The sequence below is a fragment of the Pseudonaja textilis genome, chromosome 3 (assembly GCF_049901715.1).
Source record: "Pseudonaja textilis isolate UNSWEBS1 chromosome 3, rPseTex1.2, whole genome shotgun sequence".
Lineage (NCBI taxonomy): Eukaryota > Metazoa > Chordata > Lepidosauria > Squamata > Elapidae > Pseudonaja > Pseudonaja textilis.
In genome coordinates, this window is record NC_141992.1 from 81,856,911 (window position 1) to 81,875,816 (window position 18,906).

Below are 18,906 nucleotides of genomic sequence, written 5' to 3' on the forward strand. Positions count from 1 at the left end.
AACTTTGATAAGCAGGAAGCCATAAAAATAATCCTTAAATTGCAATTCTCTGCAATGGGAGTGACCTTTGAAATCGATGGAACTTCCAGGTAATCCTGAATAGGTCATACCTTGGAACTTCCGAGTAACCATGACTAGATCAACTGCTTAGTAAGAGGTAATCTAGGGATGTGCTATAGTCAGATTATAATTTCAGGCTAATGGGAGATGGGATTTCAAATCTATTGAGGAGCCATTGCTTGCTTTTCAGTTTGCCTGGCTTTCAAACAGGCTTGCAGAATTTCCAGCAGGTAGAGGCCTAGCAGGAATGAATTATGTCTCAGTTAAACATTGGTGAGGGGGTTGGTGAGGATATGCAAGGGTTGTAGCTGTGTATGTGCAGTCACTTGACAGAGCCAGTTTGGTCTAGTGGTTAAGGTATCAGGCTAGAAAACAGGACAGCATGAGTTCAAGTCTTGCCTTAGCCATGAAAGCCAACTGGGTGATTTTTGGGCCAGTCATTCTCCCTCAGCCCAATCCATCTCACAGGGTTGTTTTTGTGGAGAAAATTTGAAGAGGAAGATGTGTTGGATATGTTTGTCTTGATATTTATAAAAAACAATAAATATTAATAAATAACTAAAAATGTTACATTAACAAGATTAAGGAAGGAACTTGAAAATAGGTAGTCCTATGATTTTTGTCGGAGACACACTCTTTTAGCTAATTCATTTGTGAAGAATTATATTTTGCATCTGAGGAAAAGGTCTTCCAAACATTTACATTTGGAGCTAAACGCGAGGAAGATATATGATTTGGTACCCCAAATGGCAACTCGTCTTTTGAATTTATTTTCCTCTAATTCACAATTTTAGACCTCATGGTGTAGACTCTAGCCAGTTCCATATAAATCTTTGCCAAAAGAAGGACCCAGAAATTATTCTTTAGCAAACTCCATCACATGTGCAATACGCCTACCATATAATATCCTGGACTTCGCTCTTGCAATGAACTGAAACTTGAGTTCTCTTTGTTCTATGTTTTTTCATGGCTTTTCCCAGTCATTGATCCTGCCTTGGTCAAAGAGTGAATGGAACCATTTACCCACCTTACCCTGGTATGCAAATTATCATTTTTGCAAGTTGATAATGTCCTAACCATTAGGGCAAAGTACATCAACTGCAGAAGAACGGTAATGGTTCGTTTGCATCCCAACATCAGAACACCAATTTGCCAGATGAACAATGGTCATCGTTCTCTATTTATGGGATTCCACTTAGCCCTGTCAATCAACTTTCAACCACAATTGGTACCAGTATTTCTGCTGCTAAGCAAAGTGGTTGTTAAGTGAATTGCCCTTGATTTTACAACCTTTTGTGCCATGGTTGTTAAGCAAATCATTTCAGTTATTAAGTGAATCACATGGTCATTAAATGAATCTTGCTTTCCTCTATTGATTTTGCCGCTCAAAAGCTGCCTGAGGAAGTTGCAAATGTTGACCACTTCACCCTGGGATGCTGTAACCTTACAAGCTGGTTGCCAAGTGCCTGAATTTTGACCACGTGGGGATGCTGTGATGGTGGTGTATGTGAGGACTGGTTGTAAGTCATTTTTTTCAGTGTGATTGTAACTTTGAACATTCGCTAAACAAATGGTTGTAAGTCAAGGACTACTTGTATTTAAATTAAAGTCCGTTTGGCCAGTTTTAAGAAAACCATTGCAGTTTATGTTGTGATTATGTTTTAGGGATGAGCCATGCCAATCATTTCAAATCCTGTTCATCCTCTTCTTTTGCACAGTGCCTTTGTTCTAAGTTTAGTTGTCTCATTTTACCTTTCATCTTTCTGCTTTCCTTTGGTTGGACAAATGATTGTGTATGTCCATGAAGAAAACAATTAGTTGCATTTTGGATGTCAATTAAGAGATTTGTCTAAAGATGTCTCCCTGAAAAGCAAAGGAGAAAGAATTCATTTCATTTCTTACCAAGGTTGCTCAGAAACACATGGGGATATTTTCACCCCCTCATTTGCAACACCAATAGGGGCTGGAGCCTCCACAGGCAATGGTTCTTGTGATAGCTGTATGCAAATATTTTTTATAACATTTAAAGTATTGATGCATTGGGTCATTCTGTGATTTTTTAAAAAAAGAGCTGCTCATTATACAGTGCTGGTCCCATAAACAGACAAATGTTCTGAGAAGAAGCCATTGGTCTATAGCTCCTCTTTTGTTCCATCAGCAAGGCTGGTCACAGTTAAAGAGCTCTTTTAGAAATTGGCTTTTATTTCCCAAGTGAAAACAGGCCGGGCTGCTCCGAGTTGGCTGCTTAGGAGAATCAATGAAAGGAATTTTTGCCTTACATATAAATCATCATCATCACCATCATCTGCAATGAATTAAATTTTTCATTTCATTTTTAAATCACAAATGAGGTGGTGGGGAGAAATATCTACTAGACTAGGGGATTCTTGTGCTTTATCTAAAAATGTACATAAATGGATTCACTTCTTTGAGTGAGGCAAGAAGACCAAATAATATCAGCTTTGAGCATAAAAGAAGATGGTTTTAGGGTATTTGTACCAAAATTTGTAGACCTGTTTTCTCGTTGTCTTCTTCCTTTGTATATCCTAACGGTGCTAAAACTAGACTTTAAAACTAGTTTAAACAAGTTGCTATTCTGAATTTTAAAGAAGGAACATGGAAAAAAATATTAGTTGCATATTGGTAGTGAGCATCATTTTATTCAATATTTATAGAAGATCATTTTTTGAGTATTGCTTTGATGAATTAAGATCATCTTAAGTTACAAAACTGTCAGTGGTTTTCTAGGATGCTTATAGTCAGAAGCGACATTATGAGGGTTATTCATATATACATTACATCACCTCAATCTACCGTTATTCATATATATATATATATATATATATATATATATATATATATATATATATATGTATATTTTTTTCTGAGGTTCTCATGGTATTTATATGTAGATCTTTGGTTGTTGGGTTTTCTCGCGTAAGATTTGAAGTATCTAGGCAACGTTGATGAAGTCTCATTATCATCTTCAGGCTTCTGTCTAGCTCTGTGCTTCTCAGAGTAATGGAGATTGCAGCTGCTTCCTCCTTTTAACTGCCAGTGGGGTGGAATGATTGGGTGGGGCTTGGCTGTGTTCTGATTGGGTGGGGGGTGTTCTCATTGGTAGGGGTTTGGCTGTGTTCTGATTGGTTGGGGGTTAGCCGTGTTCTGATTGGTTAGGCGTGTTCTGTTCAGGATCAGGTTAGTTTTAGTTGCTGGGGGATTTGAGCTGGAGAGTTGTGATCTTGCTGTTTGGCTTCTAGTTCGTGGTCCTGCTGCATCTTCATAGTGGGTGTTGGTTTGCTTCATATGGCTCAGAGGGGTTTGAAGTGGGTAGTGATGCAGCTGCAGTGCAGCTTCTGGTCCATGGTCGTTTCTCATTTTCTGAATGGGTGGGAGTCTGTTTTCTACATGGAAGTGTGGTGGTGGCATCTTGTGTGGCTCTCATGGGTGTGGGTCCAGTGTCCTTCTTCATGTTAGGTACTGACCATGGGGGGGTTTCAAATGGGTGGAAGGCGGGTGCCGTCGTGTGGCTGCGTTTTTTGGGGGGGGGGGGGGGGGGGGGGGGGGGGGGGGTGTTTTGGGGGGGGGGGGGGGGGGGGGGGGGGCGGGGGGGGGGGCTGGTCCCCCCTCCACCTTTTTGGTGGGGGGGGCTTCTTCCCTCCCTATTATGATGAGAACACCTGGACCAGAGTGCACTGAGGGCTGTAATGTCCAGAAAGTGGAATAAAGGGAATAAAATTTAGTTGAATTGCAGTCACGAGACTAAGCCAAAACACAGCAGATCCGCTCTCAGCTCAAATCCAGCATCAAGAACACAATCAGCTAACCCCCAACCAATCAGAACACAGCCAAACCCCTACTAATAGAGAACACCCCCACCCAATCAGAACACAGCCAAGCCCCCCACCCAATCAGGTCTCAGCCACCCCACTGGCAGTTAAAAGGAGGAAGCAGCTGCAATCTCCATTACTCTGAGAAGCACAGTAGACTGAGACAGAAGCCAATGAGAAGACTTCACAAACGCTGCTCTAGATACTCAAATCTACGCGAAAAACCCGAACAACCAAAGATCTACATATATGTATATATATATATATATATATGTATATGTATATATATATATATATATGTATATGTATGTATGTGTGTGTGTGTGTGTGTGTATATATATATATATATATATATATATATATATATATATATATATATATATATATATATATATATATATATATATGAATAATGGTAGAGTGAGGTGATGTAATGTCCAAAGAAAAGTGAATAAAGGAATAAATGAGGTTGATGTAGTCATCCATGTTGAGTGAGACTTCATCATACAGGCTCCCTGAAATCTTTTTATTTGGTTAAACTGATGTACAGTTCATCATGGGAATTGGGACAAATGTTGGAAGATACAAATGTGCTCATGTTTTGCTTTTGGATATCCCATACATAGACCTCTGTGTGGCACCTCTAGAAAACTCAGTCTTTCACAGTTATTCTTATATTTTTAGGATATTATCATTGATTACAAAATTAAAACACTTTAATTATGCCTCAAAGATTCTAACAAATATTTTCCTATTGCACCAGTAAATACATATTTGCTCGTTTATGCCTTTCCAGGTTCTGGGTTCATGTAGTAAGAAGGCTTTATATGTATTGGTTCAACTATGTAACTTTCTACCATTCTCAAACAATTCGAAATTTACCTCCATGTTCTTCACTTGGAAGACCAAGGGAAGGAAACGAACCAAATGCAAAGAAAGGAATGGAGTGACAGTTGAAAATTTGGCCTACGAAGAAAGAATGGCTTTGGAGAAAAAGTGACTGAGGGAAATATGGGAAGGAATATTACAAAAGTGACTGAGGGAAATAAGGGAAGGGATATTAAAGAAAGAAGACCACAACCTGTATTTTGTCAGCTCAGAGTACAGGACATTGAGAGGGGCAGTTAAGTTACAGGAAGACACGGGTTAGCCATTGCAGAATCTCTTTTGAATGCAGAATGTTCCTTGGAGCCAGTCATTCCAATGACTTATCTTTCAGTTAATCCTAGCCTCAGGATGGTAATATAATAATATGCTTGCTGCAACTTGCCAAGGATGACTTCATTAGATTTCTGGTATTTCTTCCAGAACATGCCATCCTACCGGCTGAAAGTGAAAGAGTCATGGTCAGGGTTATACAAGTGTTAGATAAGCAAGAGACGTTCCAATGTTCAACTTCAGAACCTGACACCTGTCATTTGCAGTTTTCCCAGCAGCAATATTGAATTCAAACAGAAATCAGGACCTGTTTATCATATCTATCTATCTATCTATCTATCTATCTATCTATCTATCTATCTATCTATCTATCTATCTGTCATCTCTTTCTCTCCCCTCCCTCCCTCCCTCTCTCTCTCATTCACATCTATCTATCATCTATTTATCACATTTTGGAATTGCCTTTCACCCTCACAGAGAAACTCTTCTATTTCTTTTCCTATCCAGCTGAGCATACATCATAATTTTGTATCTATAGGTATTCGTATTTTGCAGTTTTTAAATTCCAGGCATTTAATTTAGGTATTTAAATTTTACAAAGAAATAAATGTAATTAAAAGTAGCATTTAATTTGTTGAATGTAATTAGAAATATTTTTATGTTACATTTAAGTATAAATATTATATAATTTAGGTTAAATTTAATTAGAAATGTTTCCAAAACATGTTCCTTGTAATAGTATGCTGCCCTCTAGTGTAATGCAATAAATTGGCGTTTCTTGCAATCCCGAAGAAAAAGTACAAGAATTGATGTACCGGTAACCACAAGCTTACCTTGCAAACTGTAAGATGTATTTTAAAAGAAGTTTTCAGATTTCCAGATGGTTTTTATATAATGACCCTTAGCTGATTCTGTTTTCTTACTCATGTATATGTGTACCAATTTATTCAAAACTCCTGGTTTTGAAAGTATTGTCAAAAAATATGTATAGAAATAGTTTCTAAACCTTATAATAGGTTTATGTTGACGTAAAGTTAGATATTTTGCATGTACTTAGAACTAAGTATGTTTTCCTCAGAATAGTTGAAATTCAAATGCAAAACTTCAGATGGTACAGAATTAAAGCAGTTCTTCCAAAAGGTATTCCATTTAAATTATTTTATATTGTATTTGTATTGTGAAATGATCAACACTATTTCATTGAGCTAAAGTGGTCCAATAAAAAGCTTAAAAATTAAAGATGTAAAAATGGTTGCTATTAAGTGTCTAGGTCTGAAGGGAAAATGTATATTTGGATGAAATTCAAATCTCACATATTTTGGGAGATATAATATTATATGTTAGCAGGTAGATGTCTGGCATGCATCATAGTAGATTTATTATTTACTAAGATAATATTATCTTAGTAAATCTTATTATTGACTGGGACAAATAGGCAAAGTCATTGTGAATCTGGTGGCATACAAATTTGATAAATAAATAAAATAAACCTGTACAGCGGACTTCAGAAGGAAGAGACAAGGAGCAAGGTATCTGAGAAAAGGAGTTTCTTTTTGTAGGCACTGAGCGAATGTAATACATTTAGAGGAAGTAAAATAGATTCGGGGTAGTTTCTCTCCAGTCCAAAATGACTGAGGACTTTTCAATTGAGGAATTTCTTGGTATTTTTTTTTTAAACCTAACCTTTAGTGCCCAAGGCTCACTGGGAAGCAGTAAAAGTTGGCATTTCCCTCCCTCAATAAAAATAAAAGGACATTTTTATGTCAAAATAGGGAGCCATATGGAGCAAATAGGACAAATACTAGCCTAAGGAAAATGTGTTGCCTCTTTAAGGCAATTGGAATGCGTGCCTTGCTTGTAAAATGGAAGCATTGTTTATGTGAACGTGTATCTGTGCATGCAAAGCACTTATATAGCTTTGTCTTGAGACCAGTCATTCTTATTATTACTACTTCCATCAAACACTTCTGTTTTTTTTTGTAAAGGAACAGAATAAATGCAACTATGCTGCAACCTTTTTTTCCCCTTCCTCTCAAGCTGCCCAGTTCTAGACTACCCATTATATGATATGCTGTACCATTACTTAGGATTGGAACTTTTTATAACAATATTTTCTTTGGGATTTATTTTAGTAACTATGCTCTTCATGATTTTTAGACTCCATTATACTTGTTTTTCTCTTATGTGCCTATATAGGATATCATGCATCTTTTATTCCATGTTTTGTTTGGATCTGGCCTTAGGGCTGCAATAAATTTGAATTGATTTTATTTTCCTTATTCAAAAGAGTGTATTTTTATCCTATAGCTCTTAACCATATGGGGGAGCCAGAGTCCAATTTCTCAGCATGTGGATTTTAGAAATGGGCTCAAATTGTATAACAAAGGAAAGTGAATATGAAATAATCTGTGGAGGAACACTGGTTAATTAGAAACAGCACCCATAGCAGAGACAGCTTTATCAAAGCATACTGATTCATATCGGCAGTCTAATTTGAAAAAGCCATCTATTTTCTAAAAAACGATCGCAAATCCTGATTTCCAAGGCAACAAAATACGTTAGTATAGCAATTCCATCTGTACTTGTGAAGGTTGTGAGTCTCTGGAGAGAAAGAACCTGTTTTGGGGAATCAAAGGCTCGGTGTAGCATTGTCACCAGCAGTTACAATGTGCAATGGCAAGTCTAGTACAGTATGGGTTTCTCATTCATTTAGCCTGCTAGGATTAGTTCGGAAATGTACATCAAAGCAATTGTCAAAAAAAAAAAATCTGAATTATATCTTTATAAGGTAGTTCAGGGAACCTTTCCCTATCTGAAAAATCACATTGCTGTGGAGTTATTGTTCGGAGACAACAATGGGATAGCCACAGCCAAAAAAATGTAGATCATTTTAGGCTATTTCCTTATGAGTGATTGAGAGCGTCGTATGGGCTGTAATAATCGTCCATACTCAATATACCAGGGGGCGCCAACCTTTTGGACCTCAGGGACCACCAAACTCATAATTTTAAATCCCGTGGGCCTCTAATATGAATCTTTGACCGATGGTGGCTTGCTGACATTGGTGGGAAAGTCGGTCCCTTATTCCAGAGCTGCAGTAGTTACAGGACTGGCACTTTGGTCATCCTGGAGCAGCTGCTCTTCCACCTGGGTGCACTGGCCTGCCACGGACTAGAGAAGCTGCTCTGGGATGACCAAAGGGCCAGTCTTGTGACTACTGCAGCTCTGGAATATGGGACCGGCCTGATGTTGGAAATCTCTGCCGTAGGGGGGGTAGCATGTATAATATGCAAATTGGTGGGTGGTGTAATATGCAAAAAGCAGCGCAGCCCTGGCTGGCCAGGATGAGGTAATGGTGCTGCTGCGGCAAGAGGGGGACGGAGGCACAGGCAGGCTGAAGTGATGATGGAGATGGATGGAAGGTGTGGGAGCACCGTGCTACTTGCATTTACACGTCATCAGCATTCTGCCTTTGCTCAAGGAGCCTGGCTGAAGTTTCCTGTGCCACTCGCACTTCAGTGCTTTGAAGGTTTGCACTCGGCCAAAGGGTGGGGGCCATCAGGTGGGCAGGCCATGTGGGCAGCGCAGCGTTGTGCTCCTGCGCAGCCTGGATTAACTGCTTTTGGAGGAGAGTGCTTTGGGGGGGGACATTTCTCTGCAGACCACCAAAATTTTCTTATGGACCAGTGGTCGCAGCCCACTGTTGGCGACCACTGCAATATACCATATTGGTACTAAAGATAGGCTTTATACAGCCACAATAATTTCTGAAAGATGCTATAAGACATCTTAGGGAATTTCAAATTGCCCGCACCTGATTTATAGACTGTATCGCAATTGGATGTTAATGATGCTTTTTTTAGCCTGTGCTTGTAAATGTTATTTATAGTTATCTCCTGTGGATTTTAACCCCAAGAAGGCCAATCCTTGTGTAAACCTGGTTAATAGGTTTGGAGAGAAAATATAATATTGATATTTAATATTCATTACATTTTCAATCCACTCTGTGATGTTTTCTGAGTGGGTTGTGTAAAAATAAATAAATAAAATCAGCAACAGTAACCTGCACAGAAAAGAGGGAAATGTAAAATGCCAAAGAATAACTGTTGCAACCAGGGACATTAAAATTCTTCTTGCAAGGGAGGATTTAAAAGTTGAAATACCTAAGAGAAGTTTCTGGTATGGTAAAGGAAATAGAAAGGCAGCAGGGCAGATGTCTTCAGAAAGGGCATTTCATGGATAAGGTATCATCATCAAGATTCTTTCCCATGCATTCATCTTCCTACCTTCATTTGGGCCTCTGAAAATAAATTGCATATGAAGAGATACTTCTTTAGTTCATTAGCCTTTTCCTGCCTCGCATTCCCCAGAGATCCATACATTAGCTCCAGTGTTTCCCAGCCAGCACATTTATTGCTGAGAATTCTGGGAGTTTATATTATTATTTAGCTAACCAATTTATTAATTGCCTTATTCACCAAAGCAACCCTAAGTGGGGGTAAAATAATAATTTAATACAATATAATAATAAAATAATTTAATACAATAAAATAATAATTTAAAATAGGCTAAATATAGCCAGCATTAAGAAATCAAACCACCCATATTGAGAAATAGCAGTACCAACAGAGCCATGAGCATGGTCACAAATTGCCCTGCCTCAGGCACTGTTAAATAAACCAGGATCTTTATGGCTTATACACCAGGGGTGTCAAACTCGCGGCCTGCGGGCCGGACACGTCACATGCTGGCCCCACCCTCGCCCAGTTTAGCAAAGGGGAAAAAAGTCCTGAAACGTCATGTGACGCTGCTGTGACGCTGCGAGTTCGACACCCCCGACACAGACTACATAAATAGATAGATAAATAGATAGATAGATAGATAGATAGATAGATAGATAGATAGATAGATAAGCAAAATTAAACAATTGCTTCTGACCTGACGAAATTAAAGAATAATGTTGTTATTAATTTGACTAAATATGTCACAACTCCAGCGGTTTACAAACTACAATAAGTAAAACAATTAAAAACATAAACAAAATAAAACAAGATAGTTCAGACAGTCCAAACAAGTTTAAAACCTAGTATGTCAGCCACCCTAAACAGGCCCGAGACCAAAAACAGGTTTAAGGGCTTCGTGGAACTCCATAAGAGATGGCTCCATTTCTATCTCACTCTTCCTTCCCAAATATCTGTATGTGAAATTAGAAAAGTTGGGCTGTTGCTTTGTTACAGTTATAACTCATATTTTCATTTAAAAAATAACCAAGGCGGCTAAGAAAATCAACAACTGGATTATTATAAACTTTTATCCAACTGGAATAGTAATTAAGCCAAATATTCAATCTGGGTCGATCACTGGGAGAAGAGGTTTAGTCTTCCAAGTTTTCGGATTCATGTAAGAGTCCTTCTTCTGAGAAGTTTGACGGCCACCCATCAATACCCCTCAAAAGGCACATGTAACAGGCACCGCACAAAGTAAAGCCCAAAATACCACCCTCTGCCCCATTAGTGAAAGTTACTGGCAGCTAACTCATTTGTCAGATAACTCTTCCGTATTATGGTTAGATTTTCAAATCCTGTATTAGAGCTACACTTCTCCATCCGAGTAACACAGAGAGCAGAAGCTTTTATAGCCTGGCAAAAACTACACAGCACAAGGCTATTAAGAAAGGAGCTATTCATATAAACATTTCTGTCAAGTGGCTTCATGGACAAGTTATAATTCATTTATTTCACTAGGGACTTCTAACTCTTATCTAAAATTAACCATGGGATGATGTTCTCATGGCTATAAATGGATGACCACATTGTTAAAGCTATTTAAGAGATTATCTCATAATAAATACCTTGTGGTCAAAAATTCTGGTTAGTATTTATAATAGCAAATTAAAAAAAAATATTTTAAGCATTTTCTGTTTTATGGAACTTTCACATCAAAAATAATGCTTCAGTCTTGAAGAAAGTTCAAGAACGTGTGTCCTTAAACAGTGACGATTATTATCATGAAATTTTTGTGCTAGCTTTCTATTGGCAAAGACTTGATACAAGAGAGTATTCCAGCTTGAAGTGCCTTGTTAGCAGAAAAATCTGAATTTCTTTCTTTTTTCTCATGACAAAGGCAGCTTTGGAATACAAATGTCTTGCTCTAAATCTTTATTAGATTTAGATTTTTTACAGTTTGAGTTACTAGATTTCTTAGATTTTTCTAATACTATTTCTTCAAACCTGGCCTTAATTAAAGGTAAGGTACAGTACTAGACAATGTGGCATTAAGAGTTAGGGGATGGGTTTTGCTGAACTAAAATCTGATGGTATGATTTGAAAGGTGTTTTCTTTGAGATTATAAGCGCACTTTTAACTTTCATATCGGTTGTTGTGCTGCATTGGAGTCATTTGCTCTGCAAATCCTTTTCTATGGGATTCCTGTTCTCTGGTTTTGACATACTGCAGTAAGCGTGAAGGACATCTTGTTATTAAAGGACAGCCTGTTATTAAAGGTTGAAAACACACTCCTGCTATAGCGTTATTTAGACCTTTTCTCTACAAAGCAATTGCAGTGGACATGAATTGCTTGACATTTGATTACAAAGTTTATTTTAATCTTAGATTTCAAAGGGACATACCGTCTGAAGCCTGCAAACCTCAAAATACAGGGCAAAAATCCCACAGCTCTTTTGGGTAGCAAAGTCAAGAGCTCAAGTTGTGCAGGGCGAGCATCCTTAAGTGTTGCTCTCCAGAAGACTGCGCTAGTTGAGTTTGGAAAATCTTAAAAGAGTAGAAGGCTGTATTTATTACAGTGATGCTAAAGAGGCCCTCGGTGATATTACTTCCTTCTCTCTGATACGGTTGCAGGAAGGCTTGTGAGCAGCTTTCTCATTTAAAACAAACAGTCTTGTCATCCCTCACCCCCTTGGTTACCTGCTTTGCAAGATACAACAACCTGTTTGATTATGAAGAGTAACGGAGATATGCAACCCTCCCTAGAAACTTTCTCTTCCCCTTATTGCTTGTGTATCTAGCAACATTACTGATCTCATCGTGGACATTTAGGTGTTTATCTGCTGAGGAACAACTGGACTTAGAAAAATCTTCCTGGGACCAAAGATTTTGCTGCTTAAAGAAAAGGTGTGGAGTTTTTTTGTTGACTGTTTATCTTGTAATCTGGGAGACTCCAAAATAGGGAAGGAGAGAGGGAGAGGGGGGGGGGAGAGAGAGAAAGAGAGAGCGAGCAAGCAGAGTCCTCCAAGGGTTTAAAGTTTCATAGGCAGGCTGAATAAAGTCCCCTGATGTCACTGATCCCATGGTTGATGGAAGCGAGACGGGCACAGATGACAGGATCAGTTTTCAGCCTAGAATGAAAGGATGAGGTGGGGAGTGTAGGAGCCCCCAGTGGACAACAACTCAGCACAAGAGCTTAGTAAGCGCTCTTGGACATAGCTGAGAGGGACCAACCATTTTGTTCTCCATGGGAGGTTTTGGTCAATGGGACAAAAGGGAAAAAATGCCTAAGGACTGCAGTGCTTTTCAGACATTCATGGCATCTCTCTGCTGCTTTTATGATCAGAACTCCATTCTTGGGGTCAAGGTAGGTGGTCTATAATATGAAGCATAATAATGGTGAAACCGCTACTTTAGAATACCTAGAGATTAGCAAAAGTTGAGATTACAGTATTAAAATATGCATGAATTGACTTTAAAAGCTATAAGGAGTGGGGGGAAATCTCTACTTATGCCACCCTAAGCTTTTTGCAGAAGTATTCATTACAAATAATAGTAACTTAAAATAACAAAGTAGACCATTTCAGACTAAACATGTATAAATCTCAGATTCTCACTGCACTTTATTTTTGTATGCATTTAGTTTATGTACTTTCATTTAATTCTGTTTCCATGTTAAATTGCAATTTCATTCTTAATGTGCATCGAAATTGCCTGAACAATGCAACTGAAATTGTATTGGCTCTCCAGTATGAAATTTAAGCCTCATTTAAAAATGCTTAATGTGAAAACAGAGTTTTACATATGTTTTGCGATACGTTTTAAACAAAAAACTATTTAGAAATATTTAGAAAATGCATAAGCTGTTCTTTATATCTTTAATTAAGGAGCTGCAGATCAAGTCAATTTATGAAGAAATTCAAAGACTGAATTTCTCCAGCATGTTTGTTTGAAAATTAAGTTGCAAAGAGAAGGAAAAGCTAAACAAGAGAGAGGGTGTTTTTTTTTACAGGTCTGATTGTTCGAATATTTATTTTTTAAGGAACACACACACACACACACACACACACACTGATTAATAATAATCAGAAGTATTTCAAATGTACTTTTCTGTTGTTTCCATCTTAAAAAACAAACATATTTAAAAGATGATAGTCTAACAAAAAGCTTGCTATCATTCTGCAAAACCTTTTGGTAACAAATCCAAAAGCACTTATTTTTTTTAATAAGAATCATTATCCAAATGTGAAGCTTTAATTGTCATCTGCTTCAGATACAACCTTGTTATTGTGCCGGATCAGATCAGCTTATGGGGTTCACTGTTCACTTCCTAGAACTGTTCTCAAGTGCTCTGTTTTTGCTTGGGTTTCTCATTAATGTGGCCCAATCATCTTGTTTCTGATACTTGTAAAGGATGTAATAGTCATAATTAGTTGCCACCAAAACAATTAAGACTGCCTCTAGAGTAGTGAGTGACAAGTTGTGGCAACGGTTGATGGAAATGGGCTGGCCTGAGTATGCCGAGGCCTTGAAATTGACTACCTAACAACGGTGTCTTCTTTTCTGATTTTTAAAAGGCATTTTGTAGTCAGAGATACTTGAAATATATCATTACAGAAGCTTATTTTATCGATTTTGTGCTCAATTCTCCTTAACTGTAGTTAGCAGTCAAACAGCAGACACAAAGTCCATTTTATTCATGTAGTCATGTTGGAGATAAAAATGAAATTTATACAAGCTGTCTTACTTTTAATCAAGATAAGCATGGAAAGAAGAAAGACAGGAAAAATGTTTCATGTTTTATAATGAGAGTACTACTGATAGCCATAAAGAGAATGTCCCAATCTCATAAGACCCTAATATAGTGGTTTAAAATGGTCTAATGTCTAGGATGTTCTTTGTCAAGTGGATGTAAACCATCTTCCTCAGTCCAGGATCTTCCTCACATGCTGGGATTATAGTTCTCAGAATTGCCAACCAATTTATCTTTGGACCTAACACAGATAGAAAGTGCCAGGGTGGGAAATGTTTGTGAAAACCACATAGAGAAGTCCCAAAATTATCTGAAAAACAGTGTCAGAATAATTGGAAAGGTTGCTCCTGATGCAAAGACAGTAGTTTAATAAAGGGTGTTTAGATTAGCGTAAATGCTGTTATTTGATTTTGACTAGAACCAAAGCATCCATGTGAATGTTGGGGCTTAACATTTGCTATCGAAGCAGAATCATAAATACAGTTCTTGACTCTGCTGATTATCTTCCTGTGAGTCTGTAATATTTAAAATGATGCTGTGTGTTGTCATGGTAACTTTCCATTGGTTCAGTCTATACGTTATCTCAGGGAACAGGAAAAAGGGCAGCATTTTATAAAGAAACCCAGCTGGCCTTGTTTGGATATAACTTTTTATATTTAAAATGTTTCCAGCTGCTTAAAATAGGCCTGGTATATTCACTGCAAAGCTTTCAAAGTCCCCATTTCTTCCGGTCATGGAAATTATATTTTTAACTTCTCTGGATATAGAAAAAATTATCTATATCTAATTTTGGCTATCCAAAATTGGAACGTATGTCTGAGAGATGGTGGACCCAGGTCATGACTCTAATTAGGACTAATATATTAGCCTCTGCAAAATTTTAAGACAACCACAAGGGACTTATGAGCTATAATGAACAATTAGAAGGGTCTGCTTATTATAGGTAAAGTCATCAACAGTTGCTGAGAATTTACTGGATTGCCAGCAGCAACTAGGGGAAGAAACTGTTGTGGTCCATTGGCAGTCTGCGGAGAAGGCAGCAGAGTTGGGCAGTGGGGAGGAACATGGGCCAGTCCGGGAGTCTGGGGAGGACTCAAGACGAGGGTCCTGCATCTGATACAGAGATGGGGCCAGGGCCATCTGGGAGTTATGTGCTGACTCCAGAGCTTCCAGAAGCTGACAACAGCGAGGTAGAGGAACAAGGGGAGCCTGTTCCCAGTGCTCATGTGCACAGAGCTGCCAGAAGGCAAGAGCAGTTAAGACAAAAGGGGCAACTCGGGAGTAAGGCTTGGAGGTGATTGGCCCTCCCATAAGGCATAAAGGAAGAGAAAAAGGACAGGAATCTTTGCAGGAAGCAACTTTGTTTATCCTGGTCAGTTTGAAACCTGAAGTTCGGTGTTGAATTTGTGTTCCGTTTTGGCCTCGTATAACTAAATGGACATTTAGTCATTGGCAGCATTTCAAGGAAGATAAAGGTGCATGCTTATCAGACTTATCCTGAAGGACTTTGGAAGACTTCCATGGGACTATTTACAAACTATTTCAGACTCGTAACAGATTGTGAATGACTAAAATTCACAGCCATTGAAATAAAGAAAAAATGGTTTTGGGACTAACGTGTGTTTGTTAATGTCTCCAATAAGCCTTGGTCAGAACAGAAACAGAATTTGTCTTGCTAATCATACCAAGTAATATAGAATTGCTCTAGTCCAGGACTGACAAACTCCTGGCCCATGGCCGGATGCCTCATGTGCTGGCCACGCCCATGCTGGTTTAGCAAAGGAGGGAAAAGTCCCAATATGTCACATGATGCCACTGTGACAACGTGAGTTTGACACCCCTGCTCTGGTCTGTTTTTCAGAGGAACAGGATCTGAGCCCCAATCAAGGTATACTGTCTTTTATCAGATGCAATTTTTAGTTTAAAAATACATATAAAGATGTGTTTGGTCTTCATCATAGCTTTTGCAGAATAATGCAAAAGCATTATAAAGAATAATGAGTTCACCTGCTTGGGAACCTAATGAGGTGACATCTGAAGTATGTTCATCGTTTTGTTGCAAACAGTAATAGATTTCTTGGATTTATGATTCCCAGTGAATGGAATCATTTTCACAAATGTGGCGGCATGGCTGTCATAAGCCTTTCATCATGAAAGCATATTAATCATGAAAGCAAAGAGTGGGGAATGAGAAAATAGAGACTTTGAACAGGTAGGTTGTTCTGAGTAACCCCAGATGTGAGTCACCCACTTGCAGATCTATTTTTACCATTGATAAATGAGACTAAATCAGCCAAGTTGGCATATGGAACATGGAATCACAGCCAGATGTGTGGCCAGAAAAAACGATTCGACATTATGTGCACAAGAAAACTAAGGGACAATTTACTGGAGGATCCTTGCTCATTTTACATGCCAGGTCTTTCTACACTGACTTCCTATTTGTCTACAGTTCAGACCTAGGACCATATTTGGAAGCAGAGTCAATCTCTGGTTTTGCCATTAACAGAAAGAAGAGTTTTCAGTGTATTTTCTGTGTTTCACATGCATGAGATATATCCTTGTTCAATTCAGAAGTTCTAGAGCTTCTAGAATTAATTTATGGGAGCCTTGTCTTCATAGCAACTAGACATCATTCCTTCAGAACCCCTTTAGTTTCTTTTTCATAAGCAGAATATTAGTATGTCATCCTTGATTTGATTTATCAAATTTATTTATTTTTCCTGTTTTATTGTTGTCTTACTTTCCTTCGTCTTAGCACTTTCAAAACTCCTTAAGCCTGTTTATAAGGATGACCTCCCTCTGTCCCTCCCTCCCTCCCTCCCTTCATAAAGGTCACAGAGCAAATATTTATTAAACACTTTGGGAGTTTACAAGTGATCTTGGTGCAAATATTCTACTCATTTGCAGTACTCTTTGGGATCAAACTGGTATATCCCTTTGTCTTCCTTCAAGCTTCTGTCATGACCCAGAACCTGTCTGATGGCTCCCTTTGAGTACTGAACTTACTACTGCCTGTAGCAGGTCCTCAGGTTTCTGTTGTGTCGTTAATGCCTACTAATTTTTGAGAGCCTTCTCAGAGCTTTCCCTTCCTGATTCTAACCAGCGCCAGAAGAGAAAGGAAAAAAGAGCTGCCCATTTGATTCCAACTCCAGCAGCTTCAAATTTCAATCCATGGTGATCTTTATCCACTCCACTACTGCCATGCCTTCTATTGGTGAATCCTCCAATATTTACTGTCTGGTTCAGTAATTTAATTTTATTTGAATGTAAAACATATTACAGTTAACGTGTTTCAAAACGTGTTATCTGTGATGGTATATAAATAATTAGAGTAACAGTAAGACTACATTACTATTGAATAAAAATTTATATAATTTTTTTAAAAGTCAGTCTGTTTGTGTCTATCTATCTAATCTTGAAAAGAAATAAAATAAAAATAGTATGCTATATTAATACTGTATAAAACCTATATAATTTAAAAAGAAAGCTGTCTATCTCTGTCTATCTCTTGAAGAAAAATAAAATAAAGGCCTATAATAAATTACCTAAAAACAAAACCAAATAGAAAAAAAACCAAAGAAACTTGAAAGTGAAAAAAAGCAAAATATAATCATGCCAAAATAGTAAAGCAAAACCGTACTTGAATTATATCTATACCTAAATTATATTTTAAACGTACACAGAAAAACTCCTATTAGATATCACTCTACTGAAACTATAATTTCCTTCCATTTTTCCACACTGTGATTCAGTTTTTCAACAATGTACCTAGAACTCACGTAATCGTATTACTGTATGTCCTCTCTCCTTCAGTACAAAATTTGGTACAATCTGAGGAGAAATAAACAGATAAACAGATAATAAGAGTTGGAAGGGACCTTATAGGTCATCTAGTCCAACCTCCTGCCCAAGCAGGAGACCCTACACCATTTCTGACAAATAGCAGTCCAATCTCTTCTTGAAAGTCTCAAGTGGTGGCACTCCCACAACTTCCGAGGGCAAGCTGTTCCATTGGTTGATCGTTTTTCCCGTCAGAAAGTTTCTCCTTATTTCCAGGTTAAATCTCACCTTGTTCAGTTTCCATCCATTATTCCTTGTCGGGCCTACAGGCGCTTTAGAAAATAGATTGACTCCTTCCTCTCTGTGGCAGCCCCTCAAATATTGGAAGACTGCTATCATGTCTCCCCTGGTCCTTCTCTTTACTAGACTAGCCAAGCCCAGTTCCTGCGTTGTATGTTTTAGCCTCCAGTCCCCTAATCATCCTGGTTATTCTTCTCTGTACTTTTTCTAGAGTCTCAACATTTTTTTTATAATGTGGTGAACAAAACTGGATGCAGTATTCTAGGTGTGGTCTTACTAAGGCTTTATAGAGTGATATTAGTACTTCCCTTGATCTTGATTGTATCCCTCTGTTAACACAACTTAGGATTTCATTAGCTTTTTGGGCTGCTGCTTTACACTGTTGGCTCATATTTAGCTGGTTGTCCACTAAGACTCCAAGATCCCTCTCACAGTTACTGCTATTGAGCCTGGTTTCACCCAGACTATATGTACTTTTGGGTTTTCTTGCCTAAATGTGGGACTTTACTTTTCTCTACATTGAATTTCATTTTGTTAGATATGGCCCAGTATTCTAGTCTGTCAAGATCCATCTGGATCTTGAGCCTATCTTCTTCAGTGTTAGCTATTCCTGCCAGCTTAGTATCATCTGAAAATTTGGTAAGTTCCCCTTCTATTCCCTCATCTAAGTCGTTAATGAAGATATTGAAGAGTACTGGGCCTAAGATAGAACCTTGTGGCACCCCACTGCTTACTTCCCTCCATGTAGACATAGACCCATCAAGGACTACTCATTGAGTACGGTTTGTCAGCCAGTTGC

The 18,906-nt window shown here is 38.2% G+C and overlaps 1 protein-coding gene and 1 long non-coding RNA gene across 4 annotated transcripts in view; one reads left to right on the forward strand and one right to left on the reverse strand.

Moving 5' to 3' along the window:
- Nucleotides 1-18,906, forward strand: part of BCAR3 (BCAR3 adaptor protein, NSP family member) — an 87,731-nt gene that overhangs the window by 32,247 nt on the left and 36,578 nt on the right. The window contains exon 1 of one of the 3 annotated variants that reach the window (XM_087930219.1): nt 12,073-12,178. The exons of 1 other annotated variant lie outside the window; for it this stretch is intronic. Coding sequence is in view for 1 of the 2 variants with exons in the window: in XM_026700364.2 (XP_026556149.2) it covers nt 12,519-12,638 (120 nt within the window). In the remaining variant the exon portion in view is untranslated. Of the gene's footprint in view, nt 1-12,072; nt 12,179-12,344; nt 12,639-18,906 lie in introns of those variants that run through there. One more of the 3 variants, XM_026700364.2, reaches the window with a different exon arrangement.
- LOC148126187 (uncharacterized) lies at nt 4,775-10,634 on the reverse strand. Its single transcript, XR_015742578.1, has 3 exons — nt 9,987-10,634; nt 9,212-9,348; nt 4,775-5,216 (listed from the first exon to the last, which is right to left on the reverse strand). It is a non-coding gene; the product is annotated as an uncharacterized LOC148126187 (long non-coding RNA).